This window comes from Panicum virgatum, chromosome 9N (assembly GCF_016808335.1).
Source record: "Panicum virgatum strain AP13 chromosome 9N, P.virgatum_v5, whole genome shotgun sequence".
NCBI lineage: Eukaryota > Viridiplantae > Streptophyta > Magnoliopsida > Poales > Poaceae > Panicum > Panicum virgatum.
In genome coordinates, this window is record NC_053153.1 from 8,807,090 (window position 1) to 8,824,027 (window position 16,938).

The window sequence follows — 16,938 nt, forward strand, 5'->3', positions numbered from 1 at the left end:
CTAGTCTACTGATGAGAGTATAGTCCACCCGGGCCGGCCGATGGATCATCATCCTAGTTGTAGGTATGCATATGAAATTGAATAGGTACCTCACCAATATCATGATAAACCAAAGTCTAGTTGAAGTCGAGGGGAGAAAACAAATTTTTGCACATGAAATGACGAGTCATTCAAATTACGGTTTCAAATGTTAATTTTAGCCTAGCAAATGATCTTAGATTTGAGTGTGTTCTAGTCCTATTTGTTTAGAAAAACACCTAATTTTTTATCATATTTTCACATATTTTTTTACAAATTTTTTTGAATTTTTGAATTTTGAAACAAAATTTACCGAAATTCCACCTCCCGGTAACTATCGAAAACGAAAAAAATACCGAAATTTCGCCGAAATTTCACCGAAATTTTGAACCCTGCTCATGAGACAAGTCGACTGCTGGTGCCTACTTTTCTCAGGGCCGGCCGGTACAAGTACCGGCTCGCAACGGCGCACACCCATTCATCCATCCATCCTCCATCCTTCCATCGCTACGCAGCTCCGGATACATTGCTGCCTCCCGATCGGGCAAAGACGAGCAGCAGCAGGCACGTACAAAATGTGCGAGGGAGGCCGGCCGGGAGCAGCGTCCGTGGCCGCCGGAAGCCTCCATGGCGCGGCGGGGCTTAGCCTCGCGGAAGAAGAGGCAGCGGGCGGAGGAGGAAGAGCAGCGGATCAGGGGACGCGGAGGCCGAGAGGGTGGACAGCCGTCGCCTTCATCTTCGGTCTCCGTCTCGCTGCACTTTTAAACTTGAAGCATATTCATGTTTTTGAAGTGTATTTATTTGCCATCTTTTTTCGAGGTTCTTGCACCTGGTGTTCGAAAATTTATGTGTGTTTTCGAGCGCTCTGAAGAAATTCACGTCCTTCACTAAGAAAGAAAATGTTTGAAACAAAACTCTGAATAACATGGGATGCAGATGGATTTTCTAAAAAAAAAGGTCCTAAATGGGTCTCACCCTTTTGCTTCACTCTTTTGACTCTCGCGCGTGCACGGATGCAATAATGCAGGTTTCTTCGCGGCGGCTTCCATGGCGAGCAGCTCGTTCGGCACGCCCCTCACGAGCTACCTGATCAGCCGCTACAACATGAAGGCGAATGCCGCAACAAACGTGAACAACGCCTACAGTGGCCTGCTTAGTTTTACACCGGTGGTTGGAGCCTTCGTCGCCGACGCATTCTGGGGCAGATTCAGGACCATGCTGTTTGGGTCTGTATTCGGGGTTATTGTGAGTTATATTATCTCAAGTCCCATTTCATTTGATTATCTACACATTCCCGTCGTATTTAGCGTCATGTCAGCATCCATCCATCACCAAAATCCAATTTACACAAAAGTTCGATTTCCAACTTTCAACTACAAAGCCGGATAACGGAAATCATCCAACAGTCGAAACCGGAGAAATTTAGCCCTTCGATGATTTTGGAGGTGGTTTTTCATTTCCTAAAAAATTAAATATTCAATTTTATACTAAAAAATTATAAATAATTCATTTTAAATAAAAATACAAAATGGGTGTGAAATTTTTTCTGAATCTATAATCTATCTAGCTATTGGTACTCTATTTGTCAGTTATTCGGATCCAACTTTTTCATGTTCATAGAATTCATTTGCTTGTAGCTTTGTCTATTACTTTCGAATAAATAAGATTCAAATGGAGCACACCAGATAGGCTACTTTTCTAGAAAAATTTTGGTACTAGTTTTATTTTTTTTAATTAAAATGATTTAATTTTGATTCTTTAGATCTAAATAGATTTTTTTTAAAAAAATTAAATACAAAATCAGCTTCGAAATCACACAAAGGGTTAAAGTGGTTTTGACACTTGGATGACCCTCGTTATTAGATTTCGTACTTAAAGGTTGAAAATCAGATTTTTATAATAGTTTAAGGGTATAAATTGATTTTTTTTCTTTTTTTAATCTATATGGGCACACATTTACGATTGAAAGAGTAGCGTATAATCTATATATAGGTGTATGCCTGACTGACCAAGACGTGGGTGTCACGGAGGGAATGGGGGTCATCACCCTGTCGGCGACAATCCGTCAGCTGAAACCGCCGTCGTGCAGCGCCGCGGCCCGGCAAGCCGGCACGTGCGTCGGCCCGTCCGGCCTCCACCGCGCCGTGCTCTACATCGGAATGGGCCTGCTCGTGGTGTCCGCGGGCGGCACGAACCCGACCGCCCTGCCCTTCGGCGCGGACCAGTTCGACGAGACCAACGAGCGGCACAAGGCCGGGCTCACGCGCTACTTCAACTGCTACTACGCCGTCTCGATGACGTCCACGTTCCTGGTGCTCACGGTCATCGTGTACGTCCAGGACAAGGTGAGCTGGGGCCTCGGCTTCGCCATCCCCACGGTGCTCACGCTCGTCACTTTCGCCGTCTTCCTCGCCGGCACCGCGGTCTACGTGTACGTGCCGCCGGAGGGAAGCATCTTCTCGAGCGTCGCGCGGGTGGTCGTCGCGGCGTGCCGCAAGTGGAGGCTCCGGCTGCCGCACCCGGAGACGCTCGGCGCCAGGAGGAGGTCCTGTACAGCTACAGCCCGCCTGTTCCCGCGGCCGGGAACGACGGGGCCCGCCGCGCCTTCAGGCTCCCCCTCACGTTGCAGCTCAGCTTCCTGAACAAGGCGGCCATCGTGACGGGCGCCGACGAGGTGCGGCCCGACGGCTCCCCGGCGAGACCGTGGAACCTGTGCAGCGTGCAGCAGGTGGAGGAGGTGAAGTGCCTCGTGAAGATTATCCCCGTGTGGGTCTCCGGCGTGGTGTGGTTCGTCGTGATGACGGAGATGACCAACTACACGTACATCCAGGCTTTAACCATGGACCTCCACATCGGCAGCCGCTTCACCTTCCCGCCGGTGTCGATCCTCGCCGTGCTCTACCTCTCCGTGGCGCTCTCCGCGCCCGTCTTGGACCTGCTCGTCTCCGGCGCCGCGCGGTATCTCACCAAGGCTGGGGATGGCGGCGGCGGGGTCACTTTGCTCCAGAGGCAGGGCGCCGGCCTGGTGGTCGGCTCGCTGGCGTTCGTGGTCGCGGCCGCCGTGGAGCGCAGGCGGAGGAGCTCCGCGCTGGGCCACGGCGACGGCGTGTCCCCGCTGTCCGCGTTCCTCCTCGCGCCGCAGCTCGCCGTGATGGGCGCGTCGGGCGCGCTCAACATGATCGGGCAGATGGAGTTCTACAACACGCAGTTCCCGGACCAGATGCGCACGCTGGCCAACGCGGCGTTCTACTGCGCGCAGGGCGCCAGCAGCTACCTGGCCACCCTCGTCGTCAACATCGTGAACGCGAGGACGAGGCGCCGCGACGGGTCCGACGGCTGGGTCAGCGACGACATCAACGCCGGGAGGATCGACTACTTCTACTACACCATGGCCGTGCTCGGAGCGATCAATTTCGTCTACTTCCTTGTGTGCTCGCACTTCTACCGCTACAAGGGTGAGCAGGCTCCTGATCCTGAGTCTGCTGGACCTGAACTTCCATCTGACACTGACAGTGCTCGCACAAGCGGCGCCGAGGCCGCGCTGCTAAAAACGTAGCCACTAGATGGCTACAGTATGTATTCTCTTCTAATAAATAAATAAATAAATAAAAGAGAGAGGTAGCTCCTGACCATTCTTTATATAAAATGTTGAATCATTCTTGATCTTTAAGGATCTCCCCCAGAATTACTAATTACTGAATATTTTGGTGTTCTCCTTCTTCAACCAGTGAATATGTCAGTGCTGCTAAAACATTCATAAGCGTAATTGTGATTTTACCCCTTTTTAAAATTTTGTGATTTTACCTCTGCGATTTCAAAACGAGACAGCCGTTTACTCCTATTTTACAACACTGTTAGTGCTTCTTGGATTAAACAGTAGAAAAAAAGAAATGAAAAAACACATAGAGGCAAAAGACAGAAATGCCCATCCCTTATCTCGTTTGACCAGCCCCCTCCGTCACCCTCCCTGGTCCGACTCCTGCCCCCTCCCCATCGTCCTCCATGGCCCTGACCTAGGGTTTGTGGCGGCGCCCTCCCAGCCCCCTCCCTATTGCCCTCCCTGCCCTTCCCCGTCACCCTCCCCCTTCGGACTCCAGGCGGCGGCGTCTTCCCCTGCGCGCGGCAGGGAGGGGCGCGGACTCCTCCAGCACGGCAGGGAGGGGCACGCAGGTGCGCTGCAGGGAGGGGCGTGGCCCCTCCATCGTGGATTCCAGCGCGCCGTGCAGCAGGGAGGGGCGCGGCCCGTCCAGCGCGTACGGTTTGGCCTCTCCTCCATGCAGGGGTGGCGGACTACCATGGAGGACGCGGTGAGTTGCGTCTGATCCCCTCGCGGTATCCGATTGGGTGGGATTGCCTCCCTACTGCTCCGTTCGATGCTGACGCCACTGGGTTGGGGGCGATTCTGGGCGAGATGAGATCTGTATGTGTTGATGTCCACGGCTGCTTAGAGGTTGCGGCCTGTTGTTATTATGTGTAAAATTCCATTATGAATTGGTGTTTCCCAATGAATTCAGTGCCCAATTGGTGTTTCCCATCTTATGGGCATGCGACAACCTAGAAGCAATTTTGTTGTGATTCGATCGGCCAATGGCATCTCCCCTTACGCCTGCTAATGGGGATGTACCCGTCCCTACCCGCAGCAGTTTAATTAATTTTTGACAATCCACCACCACCTAAATGTTTAATTAATTAACCCGCTCCAACCCGCCCCACCAATGGTGGATTATGTATGAGTTGTTGCTGCGCAACATATTCATCCACAGTTTAATTAATCGCAGCTGTGTCCCAACAGCAAGCGATTCCTTGTCTGCACAGGAGAAGCACTCGTCGCATGGCATTCTCGGGAGCCTCATCCACCGCTTTCGGTTGGGATCAAATGCTTCCCAGGGCATCAAGCTACAAGCGAGATACACCCAAAGCTCAACAATGCCATATTTCTTTCGCAATTTGTACAGATATCCACTGTTAATTAACAAATTGAATCTTTTATTCAGACAAGAAAGGGAAGGGTAGTCTGATATGCTTGACCAAGCAAGGCAATCTTGAGACAGGTCATCATGAAGGCCTGGAAAATAGCAATCATTCGATTTGTTGCCACTTGAATCACCTCCCGACTGAGCCTTCGGAATAGGTTTCTGCTCATTCAGATGTACTTCTGCCATGAACTCTGATCCTGCTGACCAAACAGCCTAAAGAGATGCAGAACCAAAGAGCCTGGAAAAGCCTGGTTGCCCTTCCATTCTTTCTCTGATCTATGAGTCAAAATCGAGGGTACGAAACCACAAAGTTCACAAGCCAGCTCTGGAAACAACAAGAGAGAAACTATGTAAAACTGCACAATATTCTTGATAAGCTTCACAGATAATCTGGACTAATAACAGAGAATATAATAGCTACTTCTTCAGATACAGGACCCACACCAAAACATTCATATTAATAGTTGACATCTTGCTAAGAAATATCTTCAGAGCTGATTTCAGACTTTGCTGTATCAAGAATCAAACAGAATTATAAACTACAGCACTAAAAATCTCAAAGGCATACTCTCCCATAGAAAACCCATTCCACCCTCCCAAAGAAGAAAGGAAACAATTACCACGCATAGCATAAATGCCACCACCAGTACTGTTATAAAGAGAGTAGCCCTCACTAAGTATTCTTACCACAAACATGGAGATCTGCGTTGATGACCCTATTGCAACTTAACTGAAAAGAACTAAGAGTAGGGATAAGAAGTCTGACCGTGCAAAGGATAAGCTTCTCAGAACTCCCTAACTCACTTCATTGGTGGGATATGTGTACAACCAATCTTTGCAACAGACCAAAGCTTGAAGAGTTTCTGGTGTCATTGAACTTTGATTGTCACTAAGAATCCGACCGCTCAAGCTGAATGCAGATTCAGATGAAACAATGCTGAGTGGAATTGCTAAAAAATCACGTGCCATTGCTGACAGCACAAGATACTTGTTGGAGCTTATGATGCACAGTGATGCACTAAGTCAGAATTAGCATGTGATTTGTTGCAAAGACCAAGAAAAAGGGTCCATTTAACTAGCATCCCAAGAAGGTACAAGTTTCAACGCCAAGTAAATTTAAAGCAGTAAACTTAAATCTTCCTAATGCATGTAAAACCAACATCAAGCCAGCCAAAATCAGGTTGTACATTTTTTTAAGAAACTAAGTTGTTGCAAAATGCAGTATACATTTCCATGGCATGACATGACTAAATTTTTAGGTGTAAACTTACAGCTTCTTCAAGATGCTGATGGACAGCTTGCATCTGCTGAACCACTTGACGAACCTCTGACAAGATAACCTTTTTTGGCTGTCTCCGCAGCTCTTCCTTTACTAGCTTGGGCCTGAATGAATGATAGTAATTGTTAAGGCAGATGTTACTTGATATGAAAGCTAGCTTTTTCTGTATCTTCAAAAAGAGAGAGAGAGAGAGATAACAGGTTAACTAGTTAACAGGTTAACTAGTAACTGATATATCAAATTTTAACTCCCAAGACATCTGAGGAAAAAAAACTGCAGCATCGAAATACATCCATAAAATTTTGATTAGAATTATTTCTTAGTCACTAAAAATCTTTATGCTAATATCTAGGGCCTGTCAGGCATGAATACTAGCTAGAACTGCATTAATACAATACCAAGCAAAGAATTGGTGGAAGTTCAGTTCTTATTTTGTCTGGCAATATCTAACATAGCCATCAGCTACTGCTAGATTGTCTTAAAAGAACACAGCCAAAAGCAAGACAGGAATTGAACTTGTGACACTACCAATTTTCAGCTCCCTTTGAAGATCTAATACTAATTTGATTTCAGTTCTATTTGAAGACCTATTTAAGAAATTAGCATGACCCCAGCTCCCTAATCAAGGAACATTCTTTGCAATAATTATGGCTCACCTACTATGCTCAAATTGCTCATCTCCCACCACCGTGGCTGTGTTTAGTTCCTCCAAAGTTTCCAAACTTTCCATCACATCGAAATCACATTGAAACATTAAATATAGCAAATGATGCATGCATGGAACACTAAATGTGGCTAAACAAAACAACTTATTGCACAGTTTGGATGTACGTTGCGAGATAAATCTTTTGAGCCTAGTTAGCCCATGATAGGACAATATTTACCACATACAAATGAAAAGTGCTACAGTGCTTTTCAGCTTCACTTTTTGCAAACTTTTCGCATATAAACACAGCCCGTATGATCTGTGCTGCAGTTGTCATGGACGCCTAGCTGGAGGTGTGCAAGATCAACTCCTATAGCCTTTCATGCCCCACTCTCCAAGCCAATAAATGCAGGATTCCCATTTTTTCTCTTATAACCAAAACTCAGCACAATAAGTTGATGCCAAATGGTGCCTCCCAACATGGCATTGATCGAAATTTAAGGGGCTGCAATAAGTTTAATCCCACCACATTACTACTAGTACTATATTCTAATCCAAGTTAATGTTTTCAGGTACCATTTTGGTTAGTGTTAAGAGCATGATGATGGTGTCGCTCTGGATGCTCATCAAAACTAACCAAAGGTCAAGAGTCATGGTTTACTTGAATAGTGGTACTGGGAAACTAGATTTCAGTATGGCAACAGCGTTAAAGCATGCCTGCATACTCATAAGCCAAATGTACCTGGCCAACCTCCCGGTCTACTTCTGCCACCATTACTGCTCCGATCCCCAAGACCCCAAGTGTGGATGCAACATGGGTGCATGGTACGGCGCTACTAGTATCAGTATGTGAGTATGTCAACGAGGTGAATGGCCAGTGCAAGCACACGCATCAGGCTTGAGATAAACTAATCTGATGCGTCAAGTGAAATCCACATGTGCATGTAATTACCTATACGAGCAGGCGCCGCCGTCCGGGCGGTGGAGAAGCACCTGCAGACGTTCCACCACCGGGAGAGGAAGAAGCTGCCGTCGTTCCTCGACTGGTTCGGCTGGTGCACCTGGGACGCCTTCTACACCGACGTCACCGCCGACGGCGTCAAGCGCGGCCTCCAGAGGTATGCCGGCCTGTTCTGTTCACTGGCGAGATTAATTCCTCCTCCACCTGCTCTGCTCGATCTTGTCCTCCTAATGAATCGATGAATCCTCCTGCAGCCTGGCCAAGGGCGGCGCGCTGCCGCGGTTCCTCATGATTGACGACGGCTGGCAGCAGATCGCCGCAGTTCCTCAAACTTCAAGTCAACGGTGGTGCCGAATCCAGGTCCATCCACCTGCGGTTCCTGCGATGGGGGTGTACAGAGGCATCTTGCAAGAAGAGGAAGGGAGCGAGCCGTTGAGGAAGAGGAAGGGGGTGATGCGGAGGAGATGGAGATGCGAGGTGGAAGAGGAGTACCTCGATCCGTGGACGTCGGAGGAGGGGAGGTGCGGCGGCGACGGTGGCCGGCGGCGGCGATGGCGACAGCCTAAGTTACCCGGATACGGATACGCGTATCGGTATCGAGGTCGATACGGATACGCCGATACGACACTCTCCCAAAAAACTCCGATACGTGGATACGTTTCAATTTTTTTAATAAAATTAAATAAAGACAATGCATATCAAAGTTGACAACAATAAGAAATCGATGTTCAACATAGAGATAGCAGTCAATACAAATACATAACAGGTGCTTCATGGTTCGATGTTCAACATAGGTAAATAGCTTATAGCAGTCAATACAAATACATAACAGACACTTCATAATTTTTCTTGACAGCTTGGAGTTCAATGCTTCATAGTTTATTCTTCTACATCCTCAACAGGTGCTTCATTCTCTTCCAGGCTGACAATCTCAAGACCAAAGGACACAGCTTGCAATTCAGGCTCATCAAGGGAGAGTTCAGCCACTTCAAGAAGACCTACACCAGCCATAGTGTCAAAAGAATCTCCTCCCACATCCCACATTCTTGTCTCTCCTGTCTTGTATGCATCTGTTTTTCTTGACATATGCCTCAGATTTGAGTGCACAAAGACCAAATCTTCAGCCCTCTCTGGAGTTAAGGCATTTCTTTTGACACTATGTATGAAGCTATATGTACTCCAATTGCGTTCACAGCAAGAAGATGATGCTGGTTGGTTAATCAATTTGATCGCCAAATTCATCAATAGAGGAACAGACTGCCCATGATTTGTCCACCAAGTCATGGGGGAAACAGCCCATCTATCATGAATTGAATCAGGATCATTGAATTCTTCTGAACAACTTGAGAACCTTGCATATTCTTCTTTTACTTGAGCCAATTCTTCTGGTATGCGAAAAAACTTTTTGAAGCAAGTCATCCTCATTTGGGATACCTCTTTGTCCTTGTGGGGTGGTACACGGCCATCAATTTCCTGAATCCATTGCCTACTGTAGTATCTACAATTTCAACATTATATTTTACTATTTTAGAACATGAGTAAGTGAAGAACTGAAGAGTGAAGACAATCTGAATTGTACAAGTATTGTGTAGATTGTTACCTTGGATTGAGTGAGTGAGCCAAACAATGCAATGGATTATTCCCTTTTGTCCACCTAGCAATCAATATGTCATGAACAACTGAGTAATAGTCAGACACCTCATCATGTTCCTTCCCTTCCCAGAGATATATCTCTTTCTTCACTTTCTCAATCATAGAATCCCACATTTCATAAATTAAGTGAAGACATGGCGTGTCCGTGTCCGCCACACGTATCATATCATATATAGGAGAAGTAACCTTAAGAATATGCTCAACATTGCTCCACCACACATCACTCAGTATCTTTTCCTTGACAGTTTGGGCATTTTGGGCAGTTGGAGCATCCTCTCTGTAGACAGTCCATTTGTCACTTATCACCATTTGCTGGAGTGCCATTTTTACCTCAACAAAGCGTCTCAACATACACACTACCGAGGCAAATCTTGTTTCAGCAATAGACAATAACTTCAAATGGCTAAACTCATTGAACATTGAAAGACGCATGCTATGGTTCATTATGAAATTTTTTATCATGTTAGCCTCAGTTTTAACAGTATTGTAAAATTCAAGCTGGCTCCAAGCAAATAACTCTACCATAGAAGGATCCCTTGAGAGTTTAGGCTCACATATACTTTTCAAAGCCAAATTAAGAGTATGCACAACACATGGTGTCCAAAATATGTTACCATATTCAGCTTCTAGTATTAGACCCGCACCTTTACAGTTCGAGGCATTGTCGGTGATGATCTGTACCACATTTTGTCGGCCTACTTCTTCAATAACAGACCTCAACTTCTCAGCAATGTATTCTTTTGTCTTGATCTCTCCCTGACAATTATCAGCCCTCAAGAACATAGGTGCTTTCTCAGAAATGGCAACAAAATTGATGATTGGCCGCCTCTGCGGATCTGACCAACCATCGCAGCAGATTGTGACTCCCTTCTCTGCCCATGTACTCTTTGTACTCTCCATTAGAGTCTCAATGTGCCTCCTTTCCTGAACCAGGAGTCCCTCCCTTGCCCTATTGAACCCAGGAGGCGTGTATCCAGGCATGGTGCGGCTACAAGCAAATGAAAAGGCTTCTCGAAAATATGGATTTCTCAAGAAATTGAAAGATATACCTCCAGAGTAAATTGATCTTACAATTAGAGCATCCAAATGTTTGCGGTCTTCCAATGCCCAAGCTTTCTCCAATGCTGAAGCAGGTCCCCTTTTCTTCTTACTAGTATTGCCTGAAGGAGCAGGAGCAGTAGGCATGGAAACAGTGCGTGCCTTTCCTCTTTGCACTAGTTCTTCACATCTTTTAACTTCCCTCTTCATCTCACAGAGCACTTCATATGGCATCTTGTCACACTTGATAATTCCCCTTCCTGATTTCTGCAGCAAGTGAGCCTCAACTCTAGTGTAGCTAGTGAACTTCTCCATTGAGCAATACTTGCATTTCCAGAGAACATTGCCACCTCCTGTTTTAGGCTTCTCTAAAATGTTAACATAAGCCCACAGTGGAGCCTTTATATCAACCGTGGATGCAGATCCTGATCCTGTACTACCACTAGCATTTGTGCTAGCACCTCCAGCAGTAGCACTAGCATTGCTCGATGTAGCCATCTACGGTCTACAGAACTACAGAAGAAAGCAAGAACAAGCCTGAGGTAGTGAGGTCTAGATCTGGGAGGAGAAAATCAGAGAGGGAAAAGGTGGGAAGAAGAAATCAATCCTAAGGCTAGAGGACGACGGGAACGGGAAACTCACCGGAGATTGTAGCCGACAGTCCTCCTCGCCGGCGGGCGGCGGCTCGTCGCCGGCGACGGCGGGCGGCGGCTCGTCGCCGGCGACGGCGAGCGGCGACGCTCGTGCGCTGCGGGCGGGCGGGCGCTTGCGTGCTGGCTGCTTCCGTCGAGTGATGGCTGCTCCGTGAGTGCTGGCTGCTGGCTGCCGTGACGGGCTAGGCCAGCACTTGACGAGTGCTTCGTGGGCTGTTTAGGTGGGCTGGGCCGTATCCAAAAATGTTCAGATACGTGTCCGGCCCGCGTATCCGTTTATTTGCCATTTATTTTTATCCCGATACTCCGCGGACACGTATCGGCGCCGTATCCGCGGCGTATCCGTGTCCGGCGCGTATCGGACACGCGATACGTGGCCTGTGCGGCGTGTCCGGGTAACAGAGGCGACAGCGGCGGTGTCGCGCCTTCAGCTTTCTTGCGGATCTCGATCTGTTTTCTCCACCCAGTCACCCACCCCGCCCCAACCCGCAAGTGTAGCCCACCCCGCCCCAACCCATTGGCCTCTAAACCCGTTACTACCCACATAAACAGATCCCCATTCGAAAACCCGCCCCAAAATCCCCATCTGACCCCACCCCACTAGCAGGCCTATCTCCCCTCTAGCGAAATGCTTGAGATAGTTGTTTGTCGGCTTGTCGCGATTGTGCAGGGAGCTTGCTAATTGGTCTGATAAATTTATCCTGATGGTTGTCGCGGTCGTGCAGGGAGCTTGTTGCGGTCGAAATTTTCTACAATTTCTGTACTTAAAATGTCAACTTGTTGATCTAATACATGGGTAAAAACACAATTATCATATGAAACAGGGGTAAAAATGCATGGACAAAGTTGTCCATTTGTTCAAAAATTAACACCGTTACCTGGACTTAACAGACTAGGGGTAAACTCAGTCTTCGTTTTGAAATTGTAGGGGTAAAATCACAAAGTTAAAAAAGTAAGGACAAAATCACCATTACGTTGCAAAACAGGGGTAGAAATGCTTTTGCCCCATTATTAAGCGTGTTTACCACGGATTTCTTTGATACGTACACAAAAACTAACATTCATTTTTGCAATTTGAGCTTGAAAAAAGAAGTATTTTCCATGATTATGTTGTGGAATTGTGGGACATTCCTAGCAAATTCTATGCAAATTCTTACTTCAAAATAATTTGTTCAGAGGAGATTCCAGGAAACTTCTTCAAACAAGTTTTCTGAAAAAACTTACTTGAATAAGATTTCTCAAAGCTTCTTATAATTTTTTTTCTTGAGAGCTTATTGTAGATAAATTCTATATAATACTTTTAGCCTTTTAAAAACAATAATGAAAAGAGGTGTTGGATTTGACAGAGTAGATCTAGTTCTTTTTCACTTTTTTAGTGGATCTATTTTTTAGCATACTTTGTTTGCTAATGTGACCACACGATATTTGACAAGATTTCTCAAAAGTTACCCGTTATTGAAGAAGTGAGCTTGGCTACAATTTGACTTTCAACTTTCAAATGTCGAAACTTTCCTTTCCACCTGAGGACTTTGGATCACCCACCAGCCGGACTCGAGATTGGTCAGGTGAGTGCAGATACCAAGCTTGGTCGGTTGGTGTTGAGCATGGACCATCCACCTGCAGCAGCAGCAGCAGCATGATGATGATGAGAACAGGGAATATATGCCAAGGCTGATTAGCCAAGGAAACACGGTACTTGTATGTGACACAAAAGCAGCGTCATGCTGGTTAAAGTCCAAAAGTGCAAGCGACGCACAGAATGAGAGCTCCAACCATCACGATCAGTTCTTTTCAGATACATCTTATCGATCATGATAAATACGTAGTGTACATAGATTCGGTACCTTGCCACCACTCTTGCAATTCCCCATGCGTACATGCCAACCCAAGAGCCGAGCCAGCAGCTAGAGAAATTAGTTAGGCAACATCCATGGCAGCAGCGGAGCCTGCAGAGGGAGGCATGGATCCCGGCATCCCGCCTTGTACAAGGCCGCGACGTACGGGTGCGTGGGGAGCGTGAGGAAGCTGGTGGCGGGCGACCTCAGGGCCCTCAACTCCAATACGCCCCAGGGCAACACGGCGCTCCACGTCGCCGCCTCGCACGGCCACGCCAAGTTCGCCGGCGAGGTCCTCAAACTGAACGAGGGGCTGATCGTCGCCGAGAACGCCGACGGAGACACCCCGCTGCACTTGGCGGCCAAGAACGGCAGGCTGAAGGTGGCTGAGCTGATGATACGCCTCGCCCAGGCGTGCCCAGACCACCCCGGCACCGATGGCAAGCTGCTCAAGACCCCCCTGACCATGACGAACGGCGAGGGCAACACCCCGCTGCACGAGGCCGTGCGGCACCAGCACACCGACGTGGCGCTGAAGCTGCTGGTCGCCGACTCCAAGTGCGCCCACGCTCTCAACGAACAGAGCGAGTCGCCGCTGGACATGGCCGCCCGCCAGGGACTCGTCCAGATCGTCCGCAGGATAGTGGACGTGCCCTGGGTACCAGCGGAGGCCATCCAGTCCGTCGGCGTCACGGCTCTGCACCAGGCAGTGCTCGGAGGCCACACCCGTAAGCCATTTTCTTCTTTTTCTTCTTCTTCTCGTACAACATTGGGATACCAAATGCAATGCGCTGCGCTGCGCTGCAGAGGTCGTGGAGATCATGCTGGAGAAGCACCACTACCTGCTGGACCGGAGCCACTCCGGCGGCAACAACGCCCTGCACTACGCGGCGCAGAAGGACAACAAGCGAGTGGTGAAGCGGCTGCTCAACGAGCGCACGGGGCTGGCCTACAGGCGCAACGGCCAGAGCCAGACCCCGCTGCACGTCGCGGCGCACCACGGGTCCACGAGAGCCATCCGGGCGCTGCTCCAGCAGTGCCCCGACGTGGCCGAGATGTCCAACGCCGCCGGCCGCAACGCCTTCCATGCCGCCGTCGCCAGCGGCAAGACGGACGCGCTCCGGTGCCTGCTCCGCAACGTCCGCCCGGCGGAGCTGCTCAACCACGTCGACGACGACGGCAACACGCCGCTGCACCTCGCCGCCGAGATGAGCCACGTCCAGTCGGCGCTGCTGCTGGTCTGGGACAGCCGCGTCAACCCCTGCATCCGCAACAAGAAAGGCCACACGGCGCGCAGCCTTCTCGAGGCCAGATCTGCGCAGGACCGCGCCACGGACAGCGAGGTCAAGATCAGAACGGTCGACGGCGGCCAGGAGCCGCACACCCACCTCGAGATCAGGCCCATGGACGCCTACGAGATGTACCTATGGAAGGAGCTCAAGCGCCACGGTCCAAGAGGTGCCGCAACCAGCAGCTGCCGCCCGTCGGCTTCACCCTTCACCGCAGGACCAGCCACAAGTACTTCGAGCGCAGCGTCGAGACCTACATCCTCGTGGCCACCCTCATCGCCACCGTCACCTTCGCCGCCACCTTCACCATGCCCGGCGGCTACGACCAGACCAAGGGCATCGCGCTGCAAGGCCACAACACCGCCTTCAAGATCTTCGTCATCTCCAATACCGTTGCCATGTGCAGCGCCATCGTCGTCGTCTTCTGCTTCATCTGGGCCTGGAAGAACCCCATCAAGTTCAGGGTCGACCAGCTCATGTGGGGCCATAGGCTCACCTGAAGGGAATCGGGTAGGATACGCTAGCATCACTATCGCATATACCCAAGATACTTGCGAGTAGAATATCATAGATCGTTACCACTAGACGCGCAGCGCAGCGGAAGAAGTCGCGCGTCGATGTAGAGGAAGTAGTCGATCACGTCCCACGAACCAAACTCCTCTTACTTGATCCCAGCAGCCGATCAGCGCAGCAGTCGCAGCAGCGCCTCCACGGAGTCCACACTTACGGGGATGAAACGCCGGGCGTCGGTGTGCTAGCACCGCACGCACGGCATGGGCGGCGGCCGAGAGAGAGAGGGAGGGGCGGCGGCTAGGAGGTGGCGCAGCTCTCAGGTCGTCGCCCCCTAGCCCCTCCCTCGTATATATAGGGCGTACTAATGGGCTTCTATCTCATAGGCCCATTAGTAACCCTAATCCCTCTTGGATCAATATCCTCTGGGGCCTTTAAACCGTATTGTGATGATGGGCTCTTGGGCATATCACCAACAATCTCCCACTTGCACTAGAGACAATCATACAGGCAAGCTTTCCAACATTTCAAACCCCTTAAGTATGTGACCCGTTAGGTTCATGTGTAGGTGGTCGTGATCGGAAATCATTTCCGAATCACAAGTCAATAGCGGCACCTAGCAGGGCATAGTGACTCACAAATACACATAAAGATCATATCGGCCAAACTATAGATATACCCATACACCGATCCCTTTGCCACACGATACCAGTCAAACTCAAAGCGAGATGCGTGCCACCTTTATGATAGCTCGACCATTCTCTCGATCTAATAGTGGATTCTATTCATAACTAATCTTTAGTCATCATGATTAACTCTTTAATCACTTTGGCATGGCCATGCACTTTCAAATCCAACTATCTCGAGGGGCCCAGAGATATCTCTCCCGTTATCTAGGAGGGGCAAATTCCATCTTGATCCACTCACATCCCATTCCATGTTTCATGACACACCTGTAAGCTGCTTTTGTAACTACCCAGTCACGGAGTAGCATTTAGCAGCCCCAAAATGCACCACTACACACAGTGAGAAACAATGGCGATCTCAGGTCTAAGGATCCAGTAGGTATAACACTCAAGAACAACTGATGGCACATACAAAATAACAATCCCAACATTGTCTTGGAGTGGGTCAATCCAACACCATGTTCACCAACATGTGTCCACATCATTAATCCGATATCTCCATATCCATGATCCGTGAAACATGATCATCAATTAATGCATGTGCTAGTCTCAACGTCGTTGTTGTCCCACACAACGACATAAACTAGGGATAATTTAGAATCATATCATTGTCAACAAAGAGTTTCACGAACAAGTCACATACTTGATAATCAATGTAAAAATAATCATCCATGGAACAAATAACAATTATTTATCATTATATAAATATACTCATGACACAAAAATCTCCCACGCACACTAGAATCACTTATGTAAGTATCTAATACCCATAGATCTCATGTGCGCCTCATGCTTTGGTTGTGGGAGAGGCTTCGTCAACGGATCAGCAACGTTTGAATCCGTGTGCACCTTGCAAACCTTCACATCACCTCTCTCAACAAAGTTACGGATGAGGTGATACTTCCGCAGTATATGTCTGGACTTCTTAGTTGTTCTAGGCTCCTTTGCTAGTGCAACGGCACCACTATTATCACAATAGAGGTCCACTGGACTGGACGCACTAGGAACAACACCCAAGTCAGAAACAAACTTTCTGATCCAAATAGCTTCTTTTGCAGCTTCGGAAGCTGCAATATACTCGGCCTCTGTCGTCGAATCAGCCACCGTATCTTGCTTGGAACTCTTCCAGCTCACTGCCCCACCATTGAGGCAGAAAACAAAACCGGATTGCGATTTGGAGTCATCTTTGTCTGTTTGAAAACTAGCATCGGTGTAACCCTTTACAAGGAGCTCATCTTCGCCTCCAAATATTAGGAACATATCCTTAGTTCTTCTCAAGTACTTAAGGATACTCTTTACAATTGTCCAGTGAGGTTCACCGAAATCTGACTGATACCTGCTCGTAACACTTAGAGCAAAGGAAACATCTGGGCGCGTGCAAAGCATAGCATACA

At 48.5% G+C, this 16,938-nt stretch overlaps 2 protein-coding genes, 1 long non-coding RNA gene and 1 pseudogene across 6 annotated transcripts; 2 read left to right on the plus strand and 2 right to left on the minus strand.

The window, feature by feature from the left end:
* Positions 1–531: 531 nt before the first annotated feature.
* LOC120688672 lies at positions 532–3,574 on the plus strand (annotated as a pseudogene).
* A 1,352-nt stretch (positions 3,575–4,926) lies between these two features.
* Positions 4,927–8,442, minus strand: LOC120689834. Of its 4 annotated transcripts, XR_005681469.1 has the most exons (6): positions 8,373–8,442; positions 7,872–8,284; positions 6,930–7,755; positions 6,266–6,377; positions 5,761–5,904; positions 4,927–5,319 (listed from the first exon to the last, which is right to left on the minus strand). It is a non-coding gene; the product is annotated as an uncharacterized LOC120689834 (long non-coding RNA). The 4 variants fall into 4 exon arrangements; XR_005681468.1 differs by having other exon boundaries at positions 6,930–7,752; positions 7,872–8,436; XR_005681467.1 differs by having other exon boundaries at positions 7,872–8,436.
* Positions 8,443–8,498: 56 nt separating this feature from the next.
* LOC120689833 lies at positions 8,499–10,047 on the minus strand. The gene is made up of 2 exons (XM_039972259.1): positions 9,481–10,047; positions 8,499–9,378 (listed from the first exon to the last, which is right to left on the minus strand). The coding sequence occupies exons 1-2, from the start codon at positions 9,993–9,995 to the stop codon at positions 8,760–8,762; spliced, it is 1,134 nt and encodes a 377-aa protein (XP_039828193.1). The 5' UTR covers positions 9,996–10,047; the 3' UTR covers positions 8,499–8,759.
* A 2,675-nt stretch (positions 10,048–12,722) lies between these two features.
* Positions 12,723–15,426, plus strand: LOC120688673 (serine/threonine-protein phosphatase 6 regulatory ankyrin repeat subunit B-like). Its single transcript, XM_039971065.1, has 4 exons — positions 12,723–12,789; positions 13,146–13,787; positions 13,867–14,858; positions 15,415–15,426. Exons 1-4 carry the CDS (start codon positions 12,723–12,725, stop codon positions 15,424–15,426), a joined length of 1,713 nt encoding a protein of 570 aa, XP_039826999.1.
* The last annotated feature ends 1,512 nt before the right edge of the window (positions 15,427–16,938 follow it).

Bases quoted from the DNA above. Each gene is read 5' to 3' on its own strand.
- LOC120689833 (XM_039972259.1), bottom strand. From the start codon at position 9,995: ATGATAAAAAATTTCATAATGAACCATAGCATGCGTCTTTCAATGTTC. The intron at 9,379-9,480 runs GTAACAATCTAC...TTGAAATTGTAG, and splicing joins GCTCACTCACTCAATCCAAG to ATACTACAGTAGGCAATGGA.
- LOC120688673 (XM_039971065.1), top strand. From the start codon at position 12,723: ATGTCGAAACTTTCCTTTCCACCTGAGGACTTTGGATCACCCACCAGC. The intron at 12,790-13,145 runs GTGAGTGCAGAT...GAAATTAGTTAG, and splicing joins CCGGACTCGAGATTGGTCAG to GCAACATCCATGGCAGCAGC. The intron at 13,788-13,866 runs GTAAGCCATTTT...GCTGCGCTGCAG, and splicing joins AGTGCTCGGAGGCCACACCC to AGGTCGTGGAGATCATGCTG.